Genomic DNA, 13407 nt, shown 5'->3' with positions numbered 1-13407 from the left:
CTTCTGCTTCCTGATTTATTATGTTTGTAAACAATCATGGCAAACTTCTCTAGTAAATGCTATAAATGAATTTTCTGTTCCAAATAATTAACTTGTGTACAGCTTTTATGAAAACTTATTTTTAAGAGGAAAAAAATCTGCATGACTTCATGCTTTGCTTCAAAAAGTAATATACTTGCCTATGGTCTACTAATTATGATGAACTTCAAGTTGCCAATCCTACTTATTGCACAGTATCATGTTTTGGTATGCTTGACTAGTATACTGTGCTGTGCAGGAGATAATTTCTGTTCCCTTTTTAATGCTAATGATTTGAGGACAGCGGCAGTTGTACTATGGAAAGCCTTTTGGTTTAGAGATGGTCTTCCTTACATTTAATCAGTATCAGCTCAAACTATTTAATGACTCATGTTGAAGAGGCAGTTTTAAAAATAGTTCTTAATTTAATTGCTTCAAAATTACTGGTTGTAATCAGATTTCTTATTATTGTCATGGTTTGAAGTCTGAGCTTCCTATATCTGGAGTCTTTCAAGGCCTTAATTTAAACCCAAATAGATGATAAATCTATATTTCATCTCAGCAGATGTTACTCAAATAATGTATTTTTTGGCAGTAATGTTTTTTTTTGTATAAGGATATTACTGGGAACACTTAGGGCAATGTTACAAATGGTGAAAATATATTTGTATTCAATTAGCTTTGGCAGAAGAAAGATCAAGGAATTTAAAATGAGATAACACTACATTATAGCAATTAAAAACTAATCTAGTTTAATAACTACTAAAATTTGCTTCTTCAGGGGCATATGAAAGGAAAAAAATCAATCATGTTCAAGTTCATAATTCACAGCTACTTCTAGTCTTGACAAAGCAAAGATGATGGCTACACTGGCAAGTCAGGATAGTAGAAGTTTTCAGTATTCAATATGTATTGCTTACAGATAAGGGAGGGAATTTCTTTCACAAGGCCTGCATCTGTAGCACTTAAGGGTCATAAATGTGACACTGTTTTCTCAATACACTTATATTTCTACTTCAGAGGAGTAATTTCTCCTCATGGGTTTCCATAAAAAAAACCTCTTGAATATTTTTTTTTCACCTATAAGTGCCCTAATGTGTATCATCAACCTGTTGTAGCTGAACACAGTTCTACTATAATGAAAAAGTTATTGAACTCCTGACAGTGCATTAGCAATACTATTTCTCAGCCTGTTTTGTATGTTCAGTTGCATTTGTTCAAGTTTAATGACCAGGTTTTCAGAAAGTTAGAGGGTGCTTCTGCTTGTGCAGTAGTGAATTGTATTATCAACTTTTTTTTTTTTCCACCAGAATTTTTTTCATGTTCTTGGCCCAGTTTTGCACTTTCACATTGGAAAAATACCTGAGAGTAGATTTTTGGTTTACAGATTGTTTTTAACAGATAGAACTGTTTCATTTTCAAACTCTCTGGTTAAGTTGGCAAGACTTAATGGGTTTCCATGGCTGCAGATAAATTGCATATTGCTGTTTTACAGTTGCCTTTTGAAATAATGTCTTAGTGACTGTGAAACTGGAGCTGGGGAGAGGGAGTGTGGGGGCTGTGGATTTAAATATATTTTAAACTACCTAATTTTAAGTCTGGTAGGTTAATGTTGAAGATGCTTCTCAAGCAAGACGGATGTTGTTTTTTTCTACTTGCTAATGTAGGGTTGTACTGGGGTTTTTTGTTGTTTGTGTTTTCTTTTTGTATTTTTTTCTGCAGCATGTTCTTAAGAAGCTGTTGGCTATTACAGAACTGCTTCAACAAAAACAACATCAATATTCATTGTCTAATAACATCAGGTAGCAGCCTTCTACCTGAATTCTGCATGGATCCAGCATGTCTAACATGGCAACTTACACAGGTATCACTTTTTTTGCTCTTGCCAAAAATCGCACACCCTATCACATTCCCAGTGATGTGTGAACTATGCAAAAAAGAAAACAAAGATTCTGTTAGCAAATGATTCAACCAGCAGCTCTTTAAGCTATCTGTGCAGGATATTTGCACTTTTTTCCACTTGGAACCAGTTTTTACAGCCTCTGAGCCTTGGTGTACAGTTTACCTTTTGCAAAGAAAATGCTGTGACTGTAGTAACTTTGAAAATTATTTTGAACACCTGTGTCCTGGGGTGACTTTATGATGCTTGTATCCCCATTGGTCTGTTTAGCCCAGAAATAAGTTTTGCACCTTTAAGACTGGTTCTGAGAGGGAAGGGGGAGGGGGAGAGAAGAAGCATGCAGTTTGTTTTCAGAAACTGCACTCACTCCTCCACATTCCTGCTCCTGGACTGTGTTGTCTACAGACGGACAGACACCAGGACAGAGCTCTCTTTTGCTTTTTAGTTAGTTTTTAGCTAGCTGAGGCAGAGAAGTTCCCTAGACTCTAGTGTTTCTTTTTCTTGGAACTGTTTAAACCTGCTCTGGACTGAACACCCAGAAGAGCACCACCAGCTCACACCTGTGGTCCCCTGGGGCTTGGCCTGGGCTACAGCATTTCCAGCGCTGGAGGAACTGATAACAGACTGAGTGAGCCGAGCTACAGCCCATGAAGGGGATTTCCTGAGTTTGTCATCTCTTTGGAGCGGCAAGAGGCTTTATTGTTTAATATTATTCTTTTTTTTTTTGTGCTGGTGAATGCTTTGCTTGTCAAATAAACAGTTTTTTCCACTTATCTCCAAGGAAATCTTTTCCTGATCCATTTGGGGGAGAGTCCACTTGAATTTGCTTTCTAGAGGAACCCCTTTGCAGGTTTTCTCCCAAATTTGCCCTAAACCAGGACAACCTGCAAATGCCAAAGTTTTTCTGTCTTGTTGGAAAAGAATTACCAACTGACAAGGAAAGATATGCATTGTTTTGACAGCTACATGTAACTGCATAACATTTCTTACTGTAATTTCTGAGTGGTTACAATTATTATGATTTTGACTTTTTCAACCACTTAAACATGTATTTACAATTTTCAGATTTTGACGGTTATGGTAAGAACAATCTTTCCTATATACTTTTTATACCATGCTGTTTCTCTTGCTGGAATCATGTCAAAAGAATATGCAGAACAGATCTTGTCAGCTTTATTCTTAATGTGCCACAGATTCAGTCTAAATAATTCTTCCATCAAGGATTGTGTATCCATTCAAGCAAATCACAATGCTTTTTTAAAATGCTTACAAAAGTGAACAATAAGAATTTAGTAAATTTATTATCACTCTATCAGACATGCATGCATCCATTACACCGTTTTATAACATATATTATTTGGCTCGTGTGTAATGTAAGGCTTCCATGAATGTTATTTTTGAACTTGAAAAATAATTTTTAAAATAATCAAGCTGCCAATAGATTCTCCATAGAAACTAACTTTGTGTTCAAGTAATAGAACACTGTAAAAAATGAAATTTGGATAGCAGATATGTTTAGCTATTTATCTACTGCATATAAAATGCATTGATAAAACTGACTGTAGGTAAAGTTGCATTTAGGTATATGTTGTGGTTTGACATTGGCCCAACCCAAGGCACCCATGAGAATCGCTCACTCACCATCCTCTGCTATAGATGGGCAGTGGAGAAGGGGAAAAAAAATTTACAAATGGTTCATGACTGAGATAAGGACTGGGAGAAAAAAATTCAAGGGCAAAACAGGCTCAACTTAAGGTTGCAAAGTGAATTTATTACTAACAAAATCAGAGGAGGATAATGAGAAGTAAAATAAACCCTTAAAACAAGTTTTCCTCCCCAGACCCTCCCTCCTTTCCACCATCAGCGCAGGGAGACAGGGCATGCAGGTTTTGGGCAGTTCACCACCGAGATTTTCTTCTGCTGCTCTGGGAGAGGAGTCCTTCCCCTGTGAGGCCATGGGGTCCCTCCTATGGGAGACAGTTCTCTGTGAACTTCTCTGGCATGGGTCCACTCTCACAACCAGCAGTCCTACTGCACCTGCTGCAATATGAATTCCCCCCACGGGCAAACAGTCCTCCCAGAACTGCTGCAACATGGGTCTCTCTTTGCCCAGGGTGCAGTCCTCCAAGGACAGGCTGCTCCAGCCTGGAAGCAAGGGCCCCCTCTCTCCACTGGGTCTTCCACTGGAGCACAGCCTCCTCCAGGCATTCACCTGCTCTGGCATGGGTGCCTCCCCCACGGGCTGCGGGTAGATCTCTGCATCCCCCGTGGATCCCCATGTGCTGCAGGGGGACAACCTGCTTTACCATGGTCTTCACCACGGCCTGCAGAGGAATCTCGGCTCCAGCACCTGGAGCACCTCCTACCCCTCTTTTGTCACCGACCTTGGTGTTGCCATGTTGTTTTCCTTCACCTGTTCTTACCTCCTCCTCTTCTCTGACTTGAAGAAAAACTGTGTGTACTTTGTTTTGATTTTCTTCCTAAATATGTCATCCCAGAGGCATTACCAACCTCTCTAATTGTCCCAGTTTTGTCCAGCAGCATGTCCATCTTTAGAGCCATCAGGGACTGGCTCTACTGGACATGGTGGAAGCTTCCAGCAGCTTCTCACAGGACCCATCTCTCTATAGCCCCCCTGCTAGCAAAAACTGGACCGTGCAAAACCAATACACTATATATATTTAAAAATTGACACCATTACATATTTCCTAAAACAGTGTGTGAAAATAATGCCGTAGTTTACCCCTCACCAGCAGCTTAGGCACCACACAGCTATTTGCTCAGATGCCACCCCACTCCCACCCCCACGAAAAAAGAAGGAACAGAGAAAATAGGAAGAGCAAAAGCAAGAGAACTCAGGATTTGAGAAAGATGAAGAAAAGAAAACCAGAACAAGTGATGCAAAGGTAATTACTCATCACCTTCCAGAAGTAGACTGATGTTCAGCCAGTCTCTGAACAACAGCTACCTCCCTCTCCCCCCCAAAAAAAAGGAAGCCCTCATCCTTTCCCTCGAATTCTATTGCTGACCATGACATTGTATGGAATGGAATGGAATGGAATGGAATGGAATGGAATGGAATGGAATGGAATGGAATGGAATGGAATGGAATATCCCTTTGGCCAGTTCAGGTCAGCTGTCCTATCTGTGTCTGTTAGGGAAATTGGCCTCATCTCACACTCAATCAAGGAGTTATATTCATACCACCTGAGACTTCAACCACTAGGACTTTACAGTCCGTTCATGATGAATGGCTCCACTGAACCAATGGGTACCCTGTGCTGACTCCAGACACACACACTCACATGGACATTTTCCCTTTTGGCTTTAGCCTAGGGTTCACCAAGCAGAGTCTCAGGCAGAATCTAGCAAATTAGGTTATTTGGTACAGTGATGAGATACAGCTTGAGCTGGGTGCCTCAGGAGAGCGACCTTGAACAAAGAAATCCTTGGGCAATTATACCCTTACAACGCAAGTTTCCCACCCCTCACATGACAGTTCAGTCCAATAGTAATATTATGGTATGGGGTAGTCTTGTTCTTCATTGGGTCTCTTCATTGTCTCTAGGTGAACCCATTTTTTCTCTTACCTCTAAGGCTGCATCTTATGCTGACAGGGGTAGTTGCCTTCCTTGCTTCCTTATCTTCTGGCTCAAACTGGCTCTGGGGCCTCCTTTTACTTAAGTAGGTAAAAGTTCAGTGTATCTTGGTGTAAATTCACAGCTCACAGCCTGAGGCTTCAGCACATCTAGTTACTAATGCTAAGTAAGTTACATTAAGCTACTAGTTTTCTTTATTTCTTTACAGTGTCCACTCCAAACTTCTTACTCACTCCCCAGCCTATTCCCCAGTGGGAGGTAGCAGCCAAGAGGGTGCAGAGCCTAGAGCTGTGTGGCTGTGTCTAGGTTGTTATTCTATACCATTCACATCATTGTTGTGAGGTGGAAGTAAGGGACTCACTTCTGGGAAGGGGGGGGGGAGGGGGTCATTAGGGGGTCATTTCCATTTTGTTCCTTTTTCCAGCAGAACAAGCGGCAGATGGAGCGGTGGGATGGCTCTGGTTGCAGTCATGCCGCATTGGGTCAGACTCAGTGAGCATTTTTGCATGTAATCACCCTTTCATACACTGTTGTTATTAGTATTGTAGCTGTTACTGTTCATTTTCTTATCTCGTTGCTGTTTCCAGTAAATTGTTCTTATCTCAACTCGGAATCTGCCTTTTATCTCTCTTGAGGGAGTGAGGGGAGGACAGGGCCTGTGTGGGGCTTAATTTCCATCTATGCTTAAACCATGACAAGGAGGTAGAAGAGGCAAGAGTGAAGCTGTGCCTGGAAAGAAGGGGGAGGGTGGGGGAAAGGTGGTTTTATTTTGGGGTTTTAGTTCTTTTTTTTTTTACTGGCAATATTTAAAGTCATATTTCCCAAGCTGAGTCTGTTTTGCCCATGATGGTAATTGGTTAGTGACCTTCCTGTCCTTATCTCGACCCATGAGCTTTTTCATCTTTTCTTACCCTGTCCTGCTGAGGAGAGGGGAGTAAGTGAGTTGTTTGGTAGGCACCTAGCAGCCAGCCAAGATCAACCCACCACAGTTCTTACTTGTGGGTCAACCCTTGTGGCAGCAGCTCTCTGGCCACAGAGAGAAACACAACTTTCCCAGGCATCATCCTGGAAAAGGCTGTGAGAAGATCAGAGAAAAGAATGCAAAACAATTCTTAACTTGCTGCACCTGGTATTGTGAACATGTGGAATGTGTTATGGAGATTTGTGTACCAAAGGGTGGTTTCTTATTTAGCCAATGGTGATGGTGTTTGGACTGGAGGACCAATTAGGTCCACCTGTATCGTAACTGTCTATAAAAGAGCAATGGGTTTCTTAATAAAGAATTCTTGATCAGCCTTCTGTGAATCATGGTGTCTATGCTAATTATTACTTGGCTGGGGGCCTGCTTGCAACAACAAACCCTGGTAAGCAGCTGTCTTGGGTGTGGATTTTATCCCATAACCATTTTTTTGTTTGGTTTGTTTTTTGTGTCCCGAATTGGTCATTTCCCCCGGCCCTTCCCAGCTCCAGGAGTATCGTGATGGGTGAGAGCCAGCTTGGGATCCTGTGAGGGTTGGGGGGGTGAAAGCCTGTGGTTTCCTTCCGGTGGGACAATCAGCTCAGTGACCATGTGTTGCAGAATGAGCCATTTGTCAGGGATGAGCCATTTGTTGGGTGCAGGGAAAACTTGGGACTCTCAATATGAGATCAGCAAGCTTTGTTTATTGAAGAGAGCATCAGACACTTATACAGCAAGTAAAAAGCTCATGAATATTCTGTAATTTACACCGTCTATTAGCCACACCACAACATCAGCTCTTCCCCATTCCTTAGGGGTTCCATCTCTCTTTTTTCATTTCTCTTTCACTATTTGTCATTATACTACAGCTAGGCCCAAGAACACGCTATCTTGCAGGTGCAGGACTTGGAATTAGACACAGCCTTGTACTTTTCCAATTCTTAGCTACTCTCCCAACAACCATGCAGCGTGGTGCCTCTGACTGGAGATACTGTTGCCTTGTGGGTTTTGCCTGTTTTTTTTCTTTTCCTTTGGCAGTGTGACTGGGCTTGCTGGCTTGCTTGGGAGCCCAAAGCCAGTGCATGCCGCGCTGGGAGCCTGCTGTCCCCCGCCAGGGCCACTACCTCTGTGCAGCCCTACCCTGGGACCAGTCATTGCTGGTGAGCTATCCATGGGAGTGATTCCCTGCCTAGCCCCCCTGTTTTCTGCCACTAATTAGGGCTTCCTGTTACACTTTAACTTGATATCCCACATCCGCCCAACCCCCACAGCTCTTGCTACAGCTACAGAATTTCTGCTACATTTTGTTTGCTTCCCCAGGGTGTGCTCACTTTGATAGTATAGAGATAAAATGTTTCTAAAATCATGGAATATTCAGGGGAGTTAGAAAGGAAGGATAGGCCTGGTAGGCCCTGGGAAAATGTTAGGCTGTACCTGTATAATCATTTAATGACTATGATAAATTATATGATTGTTAAATGAGATGATTGTTTGGTAATTGGATATAATTATTGTTTAATCATAACAAGAATAATGAGAAATGATGTTGGGGGGATGATTTGCGGTAGCAAACAAACTCTGTAACTTTTGTGAAAGTTCTAAAGCCAGTATGTTTATTACAGCGCTGGACGCATGTGGGAATCATTCCCCTAAAATGACGTTTACCTCTGGGAAGTCCAGATCCCCTTTTATCTCCCTCTCAATTACATATGCATGCAATTTCACAATAGATTCATGCATATTCATTCCACGGATTTCGTGTGACACTTGCCACTAATTCTTCTTTATCAGAAAGAACTCCTGGGTCAGGTTGCCCTGCTCTGTCTGCCCCCCCCCTCCTCCCCCTCCCCCCTTATCTCTTGTCCTTTGGCTGAAGCAGTCCCTCCAAGCACAGGCCCTTCGTGAGAACAGGCAGTCAGACTAAAGAGCAAGCTACAGACTTAACTCAAAGATGTATATTTCACCTAAATCAAAATGAATTTCTACTCTGGAAAATTTCCACTCTGCTTCATTCCCCCCCTTTCCTAAAAGGAATAAGTAAATTCTCCTTTCACTGGTGGCTGAGCTTAGGGAGGAAGTTGAAAGGTTAAGGAGTATTAGGGAAAGTGAAAGGGAAATAGACTGGTGGAGTTCAGCCCTACCATCTTTAAGGGAGGCTTCTGATCAAGAGACTGAGGACTTATATGCCTCCCGCTCTCAGGCAACAGAAGGGCACCTGGTGGATGAAGAGGAGTGGAAACGGGTCCCCATTCGGGGAGGTAATAATAAAAAGACCTCCCCCTCCCCATCATCCAGCCAAGTACCACTTCAGAATAGGTATGAGATACAACTAGATGATTTAGGAGCGAATTGTCTGCCCAGTGAACCCCCCAATTATGATTCACCTGCAAGACGGATCACTACCTCTAGCATCAAGAAGAAAAGAAGGGTAATCGTAGTAGGTGATTCCCTCCTGAAGGGAACTGAGGGCCCTATATGTTGACCAGACCCATCCCACAGGGAAGTCTGTTGCCTCCCTGGGGCCCGGGTACAAAATATCACTGAGAGACTTCCTGGGCTGATTCAGCCCTCTGATTATTACCCACTGCTGATACTCCAGGCTGGCAGTGATGAGATTGAGGAGTGTCAAGGCAATTAGAAAGGACTTCAGGGTACTGGGTCAGGTAATTGATAGGGCAGGAGCACAGGTAGTGTTCTGCTCAGTCCCTTTGGTGGCGGAGGAAAATGATGAAAGAAACAGAAGAATCCGCATCATCAACAAGTGGCTTAAGGGTTGGTGTCATCGGCAAAATTTTGGATTCTTTGATCATGGGGAAACTTTTACAGCATCTTCTCTGCTGGAACCAGATGGGGTACACTTCTCTGTTAAGGGCAAAAGGTTTTTAGCTCACGAACTGGCAGACCTCATTGAGAGAGCTTTAAACTAGATTTGAAGGGGGAAGGGGAACCAGCTGAGCTATCTGGAAACAGGGCAAGAACTGCAAGGCTAAGATAGGGGTGAAGTCAGTAGCCCAGATGAGGTGCATGTATACCAATGCACGCAGTTTGGGCAATAAACAAGAAGAGCTGGAGGCCATGGTGCAACTGCAGAGCTATGATGTAGTTGCCATCGCAGAAACGTAGTGGGATGACTCACATAACTGGAGTACTGCACTGGATGGATACAAGCTCTTCAGGAGAGACAGGAAAGGAAGAAGAGGAGGAGGGGTGGCCCTTTATATTAAGCAAACTTTTGATGCCATCGAAATTGAAACAAAGGAAGATGGAGTTGAATGTCTATGGGTAAGAATTAAGGGGAAGGCCAACAAGGCTGACACCATACTGGGAGTCTGTTATTGTCGACCCGACCAGGAAGAAGAAGTAGATGACTTATTCTATAAGCAGCTAGGTAATGTTTCAAGATCATCAGCCCTTGTTCTTGTGGGTGACTTCAACCTACCAGACATCTGCTGGGAACTTAATACAGCAATAAAGAGGCAGTCCAGGAAATTCTTAGAATGTATAGAGGAGAACTTTTTGTTGCAGCTGGTGGGTGAACCCACCAGGGGAGGGACTATGTTAGATCTGCTGTTTGCAAATAGAGATGGGCTGGTGGGAGATGTGGTGGTTGGAGGTCGCTTGGGGCAAAGTGATCACGAAATAATAGAGTTCTCAATATTTGGTGAAGTCAGGAAGAGCACCAGTAAAACTCTTGCATTGGACTTCCGGAGGGCAGACTTCGGCCTGTTTAGGAGACTTATTCAGAGCGTCCCTTGGGAAGCAGCCCTTAAAAACAAAGGAGTTCAGGAAGGGTGGGCATACCTCAAAACAGAGATCTTGAGGGCACAGGAACAGACCATCCCTGTGTGCCGAAAGATCAGTCAACGGGGTAAATGTCCAGCCTGGATGGGCAAGGAGGTTTTGGAGGAACTTAAGAATAAAAAGAGGATGCATCAGCGTTGGAAGAAGGGTCAGGTCTCTAAGGAAGTATTCAAGAAGGCTGCTAGAGCATGCAGAAAAAAAATTAGGGAGGCCAAAGCTCAGTTTGAACTTAGAATGGCGACTTCTGTAAAGGATAATAAAAAATGTTTTTACAAATACATTAATGGCAGAAAGAAAGGTAAGACCAGCCTTTGTTCTTTATTGGACAAAGGAGGGAACTTAGTATATGCAGATGAGGAAAAGGCAGAAGTGCTTAATGCCTATTTTGCCTCAGTTTTTAGTGGGAAGATGACTTGCCCTCAAGACACCTGCCCGCCTGGGCTGGTTGATGGTGTCAGGGAGCAGAATGGTCCCCACATTATCCAAGAGGAGACTGTCAAAGAACTACTGAAATGCTTGGATATTCATAAATCTATGAGACCAGATGGGATCCACCCCAGGGTAATGAGAGCTGGCAAATGAGTTTGCAAAGCCACTCTCCATCATTTACCAACAGTCATGGCTCACTGGTGAGGTTCTGGATGACTGGAAGCTGGCCAATGTGATACCCATTCACAAAAAAGGTGCAAAGGAGGATCCTGGTAATTATAGATCAGTTAGCCTGACCTCAGTACCTGGCAAAATAATGGAACAGTTTATATTATGCGCCATCACGCAAAATTTTCAGGATGGCCAGGGTATCAGACCCAGCCAGCATGGATTTAGGAGGGGTAGATCATGTTTGACCAACCTGGTCACCTTTTATGACCAGGTAACCAGCCTAGTGGATGCAGGGAAGGCTGTAGATGTTGTTTACTTGGATTTCAGCAAGGCCTTTGACACTGTCTCCCACAGCATACTCCTAGACAAACTTGTGGGGCGTGGCTTGGACAGGAGTACTCTTTGCTGGGTTCAGAACTGGCTGGATGGCTGGGCCCAGAGAGTGGTGGTGAATGGTGCTGCATCCAGCTGGCGACCAGTCACCAGTGGTGTCCCTCAGGGGTCTGTGCTGGGGCCAGTTCTGTTTAATATTTTTATTGATGACATGGATGAGGGTTTAGAGTCTTTTATCAGCAAATTTGCAGATGACACTAAACTGGGAACGTGTGTTGATCTGTTAGAGGGACGTAGGGCTTTGCAGAGGGACTTGGAACGGTTGGATGGATGGGCAGAATCCAATGGGATGAAGTTCAATAAGTCCAAGTGCCAAGTCCTGCACTTTGGCCACAATAACCCCCTGCAACAATATAAGCTAGGGACGGTGTGTCTGGACAGTGCTCAGGTGGAAAGGGACCTGGGGGTGCTGGTTGACAGTCGGCTGAACATGAGCCAGCAGTGTGCCCAGGTGGCCAAGAAGGCCAATGGCATTCTGGCCAGTATCAGGAACGGTGTGGCCAGCAGGAGCAGGGAGGTCATTCTTCCCCTGTACTCAGCACTGGTGAGGCCTCACCTGGAGTATTGTGTCCAGTTCTGGGCCCCTCACTTTAGGAGGGACGTTGAGATGCTTGAGCCTGTCCAAAGGAGAGCAACGAGGCTGGTGAGGGGCTTGGAGCACAAGCCGTATGAGGAACGACTGAGGGAGTTGGGGTTGTTCAGCCTGGAGAAAAGGAGACTCAGGGGTGACCTTATCACTCTCTTCAACTTCCTAAGGGTGGCGGTGATGAGTTGGGGGTTGGTCTCTTTCTCCGGGCAACAACAGACAGAACAAGAGGACACAGTCTCAAGCTGTGCCAAGGGAGATGTAAGCTGGAATTAAGGAGGAAGTATTTTACAGAAAGAGTGGTCAAATACTGGAATCATCTACCCAGGGAGGTGGTGGAGTCACCATCCCTCGAAGAGTTTAAAAAAAGACTGGATGTGGCACTTGGTGCCATGATCTAGTTGAGGTGTTAGAACATGGGTTGGACTCAATGATCTTACAGGTCTCTTCCAGCCTAGAATTTCTGTGATTCTGTGATTCTTTTACTTCATGCAAATTCCTATGACAATAAGCATGCCTTAGTGCTTTGCTATTTATGTTTGATGAGGAGGTTAACACAGCTACTCGCTGTAGTATTCTCCAATTCCAAATTAACAATAAAAAGGATAACCCTAAACTTACTCCAACTAATATTAACAAAACTACAGTAGGATGACACAAGCTTAAGCCTAAGAAAATTACAAATACAAAAATTAGAATGATTTCTACTAGACAAAATAATATCGTTGTTATCAATTTTTACAGTAGCACAAACAGTTCTCAAGCACGCACACCCTTTACCAGTATATATGAGCACAGATTTCTGATCAGTGACTGGATGAATCTCAAAGTGGCAAATACTTTGTTCAATGTCTAGACACACATATTGAGCATTAACAGTATTGCTCTCACAAATGAATCCTACTTGTTCCTTAGTAATACAGGATTCTAAGTTTACTGTTTGCCACTTTTCATTCACCTTTCATGCCCACACTCTAGGTTCTGAAGGGTAGAGCACCGTTTTTTCATTATTTAATCCTAGTGCAATGATGGGGTGGATAATGTAAACAGTGGCATTACGTATGGTAAGCGCAAAGGTAGTGGCCACATTAGAAGCAGGATCATAGGTGAAATTTACCACAGTCCACCAGGATTGAAACTTGCTTTCAAAATTATTCACATTATCCCAGACAACCTTCCGAATTTCAACTGGAAAATTACCTTCATCACCTTCCCGTATGATCAAAGCTACTGTTGCCTGCATCCATAACTGTGCTTGTATACAACTGAAAGCTAAGATACATTATCTGTAAATGAAATTATAAACTACCCCTGGCCGCAATATACTCATTTTGCCCGAGTAAGTTTTAGTCTCAGTTCATTGTCTCCTGATGTCACTCTCCAAGGGGCTTCTGGGGCCTTCTTCACTCAAGAGTGGTGGATCCAGGCATTCTGCTCCTTGATCTTGATTGTGGTGAAGGTGGTGAGAAGCACCTGGAATGGTCCCTCCCACTGTGATTCCAAAGTCTTTTATAGAAAAGACTTAACATATACATAATCCCCAGGCTGTATG

At 43.4% G+C, this 13407-nt stretch overlaps 1 protein-coding gene across 1 annotated transcript in view; it reads left to right on the top strand.

The window, feature by feature from the left end:
* The window catches only part of LOC132086121 (ras GTPase-activating protein 1-like), a 126155-nt gene extending 120325 nt beyond the window's left edge, over window positions 1-5830 (top strand). Inside the window, exon 25 of the mRNA XM_059491580.1 lies at window positions 1741-5830. Coding sequence (XP_059347563.1) covers window positions 1741-1824 — 84 coding nt within the window. The 3' untranslated portion in view covers window positions 1825-5830. The remainder of the gene's footprint in view (window positions 1-1740) is intronic.
* The last annotated feature ends 7577 nt before the right edge of the window (window positions 5831-13407 follow it).

This window comes from Ammospiza nelsoni, chromosome W, assembly GCF_027579445.1.
Source record: "Ammospiza nelsoni isolate bAmmNel1 chromosome W, bAmmNel1.pri, whole genome shotgun sequence".
NCBI lineage: Eukaryota > Metazoa > Chordata > Aves > Passeriformes > Passerellidae > Ammospiza > Ammospiza nelsoni.
This window is presented reverse-complemented; position numbering and strand designations above follow the sequence as displayed.